Source organism: Athene cunicularia, assembly GCF_003259725.1.
Source record: "Athene cunicularia isolate RWA chromosome 4 unlocalized genomic scaffold, athCun1 chr4_part2, whole genome shotgun sequence".
Lineage (NCBI taxonomy): Eukaryota > Metazoa > Chordata > Aves > Strigiformes > Strigidae > Athene > Athene cunicularia.
In genome coordinates, this window is record NW_020799099.1 from 17,989,528 (window position 1) to 17,998,542 (window position 9,015).

The window sequence follows — 9,015 nt, forward strand, 5'->3', positions numbered from 1 at the left end:
CCCCGCCTTAAGTGCACTTAAATTTGTTCCTGAAAAGCAGAACAAAATCGATTAACAGAAAGGTACACTTGTCTCACTTGGAAATAGTGACAGGTTTTAATTGCATGTTCACACAAAAAAGGCTAAATTGTAAGAAGTCATTTTATTGTTGAAATAAACGACTTATTTACAGAGACAGTTACTTTACAGTTTTCCAAAGCAGACTTAATTCTTCTCAGAATAAAATATCAAACCAGTGACAGATTTAGCACTGTCTAAGTGCAAATTCCAAACAGAAATCTACAGCAATCATTAGTCTAAATCATACCAATCACATAATAAAATGCTGTCCCTTGCAACTACAACAGTATAAAAAGACTTTTTATCAGTCATGATCTAGTGGATTAGTCATCTGTTATACTTCTTTCTTCTTGAGTATTAGTGGACCTACATTATCTCCTGTTAATTCATTGTGCTTGTTGTGGGAACCATCACAGACAGGGAACTGGAAAAAAACATACATTAGGAATTAGTATAACTCCGTACAGCAACTGCATGGTGATTTTTATACTTCTTCCTATGCCAAGAGCACTTAGGAGGAGGAACTAGCAACATTATCTATGTCCTGTTTCAACATCAAACTCTGTCTCCTATCAGACACAGGACACATGCTACTGAGGAAAACCACTGTTAACAGGTAACAGTTTGTAAGGACCTAAAATAGCTGTTCTTAGACACAAAGTTAGGGACAAAGCCTTTCCCATGAATGAACAGCAAGCAAAGCAGCCATCGCAGCCACAAACAGTTTAAGGTTTATTGTGGAACTAGTAAAAGGGTTCTTAATAATCATTTGCAACCAGAAAGTACTGTTTTAAGGAAAGCTGAAATACTCTGCTGAAATGATTAGTCTGAAGTGAGAGCATTTGAGAGGGTTTCTTCGGTCCAAGGGAGATTCTTTTGTTAAGAGGAAAGCATTTGGTTCAGAGAGGACAAAACCAGAGCACAGTCAGGATGTTCAAAAGAAATCGAGGGTAGATGAAAAATACTTGTACATCTAGTTGATTTGGGGGACAAAGACTACTCACACCAGTCACTACTGTCTGCTCTGGACCAGATGGGCATATGCTCTCCCTCACCAACACAGGTCCAGCCTTATAGTCAATAGCATCAGCTATTAATATATAGCATCAGCACCTATTTAATAGCAACAACTTTCTAAGCATTGTTTTTGCAAAATAGTTATCTTCTAATTAGTTGCAATGTATTTTGAAATACTGAACAAGGCTTACTTGGCTTTAATCTACTCAAAGGCAGTCAGTCTATGTTTCTAGAGAAACCCTGCTGTGTTTCTTGTAAGTTTCTACAGGTTTTTTCTGCATGTAGACAGGTTTACAGTGTGGAAAAATAAGAACTCTGCCATTCTCAAAACCCAGGAATATGTTCCACCTCCAGAGAAAAGCAACAGATCAAAACGTAGCAGTTCACCACCCAAGCACTGATAAAAATATGCAAGTTTCAATCTCTAATCCTACAGTTGCAGAAAGTGTCTTACCGTCTTAGAACGCCAACACCTGCAGTAAGCTTTAGTGAGGCACAGATCTTCAATGTTTATTTCATTCACTACTTTTGGATTTTCCTTCTGGATCTTGAGGTTAATCAAGCTATCCTTCTGCTGTTTCTTCTTGGGGAGGAACGGACGAACAGCGAGGTAACCGAGCAAGGCCAGCACACCCAGGAAAGGCAATAACCGCAGCCATTCTGAAACTAAAGACAAGTGGAATTTAGATTGGCTCTTGACACCACTTCAGTATGGCACAGCATCAGCTACTCTCAAATGACTTAGGCTTAGGTTAGGGAATGGGTTTGCTCAGTCAGCAAGGCTCCACGGGCAGATAAGACTCTGGGTAAGTCTTAAGAAGAAAGAAGACCCAGATTAAAACCTGGGTTTTACTGTAGCCAAGGTAAAAATTTGACTCCTAGAATTTAATTTGAATTTTAGTTTTAACACTCTCGAAGATGCCTCAATGGAAAGAGAATAAATCCAAAACAAAAGACATACTGAAATAAAAACCCCTAAAATTACAGGGCTTCTGCCCACCTGAGGTAAACCAGCACTGTGTACTAGCAAACTGGGCATGATTACATGTAGGAAGTATATTCAATGCCAGTCTCTTAATATTCTGCATATGAAAAGCTATTAAGATCATTTTATAATTCTATTTTTAATTGCTTATTTCAGATTTTGAGCTTCTTGAAGTTTTTATCATTTTATCTGTTCCCAGGTTTTGTAGAAACTTTTTGTAGAAATTATACAGATTATTAGATAAGCACTAGTAAAACCTTCACCAGTCTTTTTTGGTTTATTTTTCAGAGCTCTGTTTGCTCAGGGATTTGTCTGAGTTTCTACAGTTTCTACAATACACAGAAAAAGAAGAGAGTCCTGAGATCAGGTAAGTCAAGACACAGAAAATAGCTTTTAACCAAGCTGAGGAACTTCTTTTAAGTATAGGTACAAGAGTCAAGTGTCCTCTGCAGACTTAGCTACCTTGTTACATCACTAGAAATCTTCTAGACATACTGGTGACAGAAAGACTTACTGGACTTTTTAAGAAATTCATCAGCACCTGGCATAACATCTATATATACTGAAGGTGAACCCCCTTTGCCAACAAAATATGTTGTGATAATACTCCAGGGTAATTCAAGTACCATGGTCCAATAAAGGAGAGCATTTTTCTAAATTTCTGGAGAACATGTTAAATCTAAACACTCATAGAGAAATAGAAGAGTTTTAAAATATTTTAAAATGAGAAAGAAGTGTAATGAACTGGAGCACAACTAGCTGCACAAGCACTTTGTAAGACAAGACACTGTAATCAAGTTCCTCTTTTAAATGATTCAGGATCAGAACATAGCAAAATTTTGTTCCACAGTTTGGTTTTCAAGATTAAGATGTATGAGAAAGGAAATGCAATAGAGCAGGCAATGCTAGGTGCATTGTAGCGCTCTCAGAAATTATATTCTTCTGTATAGCTTGGTTTTATTTGTAATAATAGAGCACATTTATGCTAATAAGCACAGCGGGTTTTTTCTTAACAATTTGAATTTTCTGAAAATACACCATGTAATAAAAATGCTTTGTGAGACTAGTTTTATGTTCTTCAAGCTTTCTATAGCCCTTGACATGAAAGCCACACTTACTGCATTTATCTGGGAATGCACCACAACTGTATAAATGCTAAAGGCACTGCAAGAACTTTCAGTAGTCTTTCCACACCTGCATGTCCAGCAGTCCCTATGCACAACAACTGACAAAATTTGCTAAGAGTCACTGCAATAGACTAATCTCTGTTGCTCCTTCCTCATACCTAAGTAATTAACAATTAATACCAAGACACTTAAAAGTTTTCAGTTACACTAAATGCTGAGTTTCCCAGGCAGCAGCATCTGTTTGTCTTTTCCATTGTCACTATTCTAGAACACCCCGTCAATAGGAATGCAAATACACTTTCTGACCTTATGGGAAGAAATTACTTGGAACGTACTTTAGAAGAGAGGAAAAATATTTGTCACTGAAAAAAATTTCCAAATTGAGTATCTAACCTGACTCAGCAAAGAGTTGGATCCCTCCAAAGCTACTCTGAACTCCAGGGCAGAACAGATGTTTCAAACAGGTGCACCATAACCAAAAGCAGGGCACCTGTCAAGTGATGAATACAACTAGGATAAGATTGACACACCAAAAATGTCTCACATCAGAATTAAACATAGTTAAAAGAGACTGGCAACTAAACAGCAAGTGGCATCTCAATACAGCTTGAAACTCCGTGATACGGCATCCAAAATAGACATACTGGTCCAAGGGAGACTCATAACCAGTTGGGTTCATCCAAATGAAACAGGAACATGATAGCTGTAACCTCCAAGAAAGGAAATTAGAAACAAACAGGAATGGGAAGTACAAGGATATTATTTATCATGCTTATTATTTAATATTTGTATCATGCTAACTGCTGATAAAGAGTTTTGTCCTCACTAGCCAATGATTTCTTTACACAGTTTCAATATGGGAGTCTCTGGAAAGCCACAAATTATACCAGTGTGTAATCAAAGTGACTTGTTATTGCCAAAAGACTGCCAAAAGCTTTTACACTGAAAAATCAACATAACCGTGGTTCTAGGGCACGAGACACAAGATACTGTCACAAAGGAAAAAAAGTCACAGATCTCTGGACTGTGTGGGCAGGGATGGGAGAAAAGCTTCACTCAAACTAATGCAATGATACACAATCACAGCGTCATCTAGGTTGGAAAAGACCTTGAAGATCATCTAGTCCAAACATTAACCCAACATTGACAGTTCCCAACTACACCATATCCCTCAGTGCTATGTCTACCTGACTCTTGAACACCTCCAGGGATGGGGACTCCACCACCTCTCTGGGCAGCCCATTCCAACGCCTAACAACCCCCTTCTGTAAAAAAATGCTTCCTAATATCCAGTCTAAACCTTCACTGGTCCAACTTGAGGCCATTCCCTCTTGTCCTATCGCTTGTTACTTGGTTAGAGGCTCATCCCCAGCTCTCTGCAACCTCCTTTCAGGGAGCTGTAGAGGGCAATGAGGTCTCCCCTCAGCCTCCTCTTCTCCAGACTAAACACCCCCAGTTCCCTCAGCCGCTCCCCGTACGACCTGTGCTCCAGACCCTGCACCAGCTCCGTTGCCCTTCTCTGGACACGCTCGAGTCATTCAATGTCCTTTTTGTAGTGAGGGGCCCAAAACTGAACACAGGAATCGAGGGGCGGCCTCACCAGTGCCGAGTACAGGGGTAAGATCCCTTCCCTGTCCCTGCTGGCCACACTATTTCTGATACAAGCCAGGATGCCATTGGCCTTCTTGGCTACCTGGGCATGCTGCTGGCTCATACCATCCTACAACTATAAGTTGCTCTGTGTTTTTGAAACCATCTGTACCTTTCTGAAGCAGATGTAAGGCAATTCACAAGACTGTTTATTTTCACAGCTGATAACTCAGAATTCAGCAATTACATTGACTCTGGAGATTCTTTACCAGTTCTGCTGCATGGGAAGAGACAGTCTCTGGAGCCAGAAACAAACAGTAGAGTATCGAACAGGTTAGTCTTCAAACTTGACTTGTGTTAGACAGAGACCAATCCCAAAGATATGTCCTGGAAAGTATCGGGAACATCACTGAAACAGGAATGCCCAGAGAATTTCAAGAAGCTGAGGCCACAGACCATAGGCCACAATTATATTTTCAAGGAGAGGCTGTCTTAATGTTTAGTCCCACAGTAACAAGTCAAAAAAAAATAAGAAACAGATACACTGTCATCAGAAAGAGACTGGCCAGCTACTGAGAGTCAAGTCAAAGCAAGTGATACCTGCTTGTCTTTCACCAGCTACTCTTTTGATATCTTTCACTTTATATTTTAGCTAATTTATGTAGAAATGACTCTATGCAGACCCAAAAGCAGCTTCTTACAGTAAGAGCTCTACTGAAAGCCAAAATTTTAATAAGTATCAGCTATCAGTCAAAAACAAAGGTTGGAACTGTGACTGTATATTCTCTAAACTGATGAAGTTCTTCATGCAAATTCAAATTACTTAATTCCATTCTCTTCAGCACTGAGCTCTATCTTAACTGTTGGCTGTTGTTTGCCTGAGTCTCTTAAGGGTGTTCTCATCCCTACACAAACACAAAGGACTCCACATGACACTTCAATGTCTATTAGCTTATGAGGGTAGAGAGGTGACGGTGCTTTTAGCAACACAGCACACCTTGTATAAATTAAAAGCCAAACCTACAGGTAGGTTAGCAAGCCACTCTGCAAATGACAAATTCATGGTTCAAGTCAGTACTGAAGACTGTTATCATGGTATCACCCTTCTTTTCCTCAGTACTGTAAAAGATGATCCACAAAACTGTCCTCTTCCTGCCTGGCAGCACAGTCCATTAAAGTCCTTCTTAACATGCAGGCCAAATGTAAAACAGGACTGTGTCATGTTTATGGAAAGAAGCCTAGCACTTAGATAAACCCTGAAATGTGTTGAAATGTGTTTAGCACATAAACCCTGAAATTCTCAACACATGTGATTTTGAAGTGAATGTCTATGCCATTGTAATGACATACCAGGATAAAAAGCAACACCAGCATGAGAAAACACTACTCATTTCAACGAACTTGAGAAGGGAAAAGTAAAGCAGCTATGACAAGACACTGAGAGAGGCTTCAGAGCAGTAGCAGCATGACAACTTAGATATCCACTTTCAAGCCCAAGGTCAAACATTCTTTCCTTCCTCCCTCATTGCTTTTACCTTCAGGATTTTTGCACTGGTAACAGTCTTACTCTCTCCAAGCAAGCAGTCTTCCATTGTGATTTGAGGTCACGACAGAGAGCAGGGTCTCAAGAGTTTTAATCAGCACACTATACAAAAGGATCCTTCCTATACTCCTGGTCTGCTGTTTCTACAGCTGATGCACTACAGGAACTGAAGTTGCATCTGCCTGGACACTAATGAAGGTTTACCAGAGCAATGAAAGAGCTAGTAAGCAAAGGACTTCACTGTTCCAGATTTGGGATCTGCCTTGCCTTCGTGAACAAAGTATATGCTAGCAAGTGTTTTATAGTGCTGGTCCCTGACTAAATTCAGTAGCTGTCACCAAAGGTCAAATACTAATGAACTTGAAGTGTTTTAAGATCAATATTATTTCTCACTTTCCAAAAAGAAGCAAAGAAATATGTTTCACATATTTGATATGTCATTTGCCAAAGAATATGCTGCTCTGTAATTTGTAGGAGTAATAAACACAAGAGAATATTAATCTAATCTTCTCTATTGTCTAATAGTCTTTCACTAACACTAATTCAATAGATATGATCCTGTAAATTGCTGCTGCAAAAGAACTCCCAGAATTGGGAATCCCTTGCTTTTAGAGGCTTATGACTTTAGGACAGGACAGACTAAGTCCACAACAATACAGAAGAGGCGGCACTTGCTGAAACAAGCTGGTTTTCTCAGATGAGACTTTAGACAGACAGCACTCTGAGCGCAGATAAGTACAAGACTCTTCAGTGAGCAATGAGGTTTCAATGACTTTCAGTAACTTTTAAGCACTGAGAGGATCATTTTTTAATTTATGTGCCTAAAATGTGGTGTCCTATGATTTCCTTTTGAAAACCCTCACCATGTTGCGTTTACCCTATACCATAACTTTAAGTCCCTTGTACACTATTGCTGTTTTTTTCTCCATTTTCATTCATGTCCACCCCAAGAGGAAGATATATAAGCATGACAGCAGATATCAGTCTAGTCTAGCTGACTGTTGAAAAAAATGACAAGTGTAAAAACATTGTGTCTATGGCTATGTATTTTAATTATTCCTGTTTCCCCTTCTTAGAGTGCTTAGCACAAGACCGGTCAAAGAAATCACTAAGATTTCAGATATGCTCATTAAATCCTACCAAGTCTCAAAGCAATTGCTAACTCAGCTCCTTCTTTTACCTTTGTTTAATATTTTTGGAACTGACTTTTCACATTTGGTCTCCACTTAAAGTTTCAGTTGTTTGCTTCTTGCCCTCCCTCCAAATTCAAGTAAATACCTGTCAGTGGGGTAAGGAACATGACAGCAAACCAGTTCTACCCTACTAATCATTCTATTAAAAAAAAGTTCTGACCAGAGGTTTCCAAAATAAATTATAATTGCTACTATGTGATGTGAATAAATACAGAGACTGCACAAATAATCCTGTTACCAGAACAGTAGTTTGGACAAGTGAATCAAGAGATTAAACCCAAGCATTACTAAGCTTATCAAATTTTAAGTACAACTTGTGGTTAAAAGGGCAACGACTTAAGTAGGACTGCCAAATGCTAGGAATATGAGAAGCTGCATTGTTCTGTAGCTTAATGTATCCCATTCCTCCCAACTTGGTAGTAGCTGAGTTCCTCTATTTGATATATATAATTAACAGCATTTTCAAATGACAGAGTAGTTGTGGAGAAAGAAGAACTGGTTTCCTTGTGGTGGGAAAGATAACGGGACTTTACAAGCAGCATAAACATGCTGGAAAAGAAGTACTCAAACCTGTTTATAAATAAATTGTGCTTGTTCTAAACGAAATCATTTTCCAGTTATTAAAGTCATATACTTTAGTGCTGCAAGATAAACACAGGTGGTTGATTCTACACCTTGAAGGCTTTTTCTAGTTCCAGAGTTAAAGCCGGGCTGTTAGAGCGTTCCTCTTATTTATTATCACCGAACTAACCTTGTCATTTGACATTACTTGAGATTCTGCCTGTATTAGCACAGCTGAGCCTGGGCTCACATAGTTCCAGTTTGCAAAGCACTGAAATGCACTGAACACCTAAAGAGTTTGCTAGTTACTTAGTTCTCTTGTTTGTTCTGTCATAGGGCTATGATTAATGAATAGGTATTTTCACTCCCTTGCCCAGAAAATGCTTATAAAAGTTATTTAATAAAACCCCTAAGCTTGTGTATGTAGCAGGCTCCCATAAACAGGTCTGGTTTTGTGGGTTTTCTTAAACTGTATAGATACTCTCTTTAGCCTTTTAAGCAAATGAAGAGGCAATAATTTAAGTCTTGAGCTAAAATCCCATTTTCTTTACGTGCATGGCCTCTGACTTGCTGCTACTTGCACAGAGAGGATTTTTAATTACAATGCAAACGAGCTGGGGCCAAGAAGCCTGGTAGGTTTTACTCTATCACTACATTTTACTCTGTTATCATTCCTCATACGGCATCTTAAACGTCCTGTCGTGTAATTTTCCTGCTGGAACAGTTTAACGGCAATTTAAGGTTTGGGGTTCCCCCTTTCTCTAGCAGATAACTTGCTTAGCACGGCCGGGAGAAAGCCAGCCATGCCTGGAACGAGGGGTGGAAGTCGCAGCCCCACATTGGACAGGCCCAAGGGATGGGTCGGAGCCCCGGCGGGCCCCAGTGCCCAGGCACCCCTCACGCCGACCGGACAGGCCCGAGCGGGCCCTGCCGCGCCCC

The 9,015-nt window shown here is 39.7% G+C and overlaps 2 protein-coding genes across 3 annotated transcripts in view; one reads left to right on the forward strand and one right to left on the reverse strand.

Annotated features, from left to right (window-relative positions):
• Positions 1 to 9,008, forward strand: part of SLC9B2 (solute carrier family 9 member B2) — a 30,557-nt gene extending 21,549 nt beyond the window's left edge. Inside the window, exons 12-14 of one of the 2 annotated variants that reach the window (XR_003398290.1) lie at positions 2,351 to 2,429; positions 5,001 to 5,112; positions 6,321 to 9,008. The gene's annotated coding sequence lies outside the window, so the exon portion shown is untranslated. Of the gene's footprint in view, positions 1 to 2,350; positions 2,430 to 5,000 lie in introns of both variants that reach the window. The other variant, XR_003398289.1, reaches the window with a different exon arrangement.
• CISD2 (CDGSH iron sulfur domain 2) lies at positions 124 to 2,711 on the reverse strand. The gene is made up of 3 exons (XM_026847932.1): positions 2,689 to 2,711; positions 1,532 to 1,781; positions 124 to 484 (listed from the first exon to the last, which is right to left on the reverse strand). Exons 1-3 carry the CDS (start codon positions 2,709 to 2,711, stop codon positions 395 to 397), a joined length of 363 nt encoding a protein of 120 aa, XP_026703733.1. The 3' UTR covers positions 124 to 394.
• Positions 9,009 to 9,015: the final 7 nt, after the last annotated feature.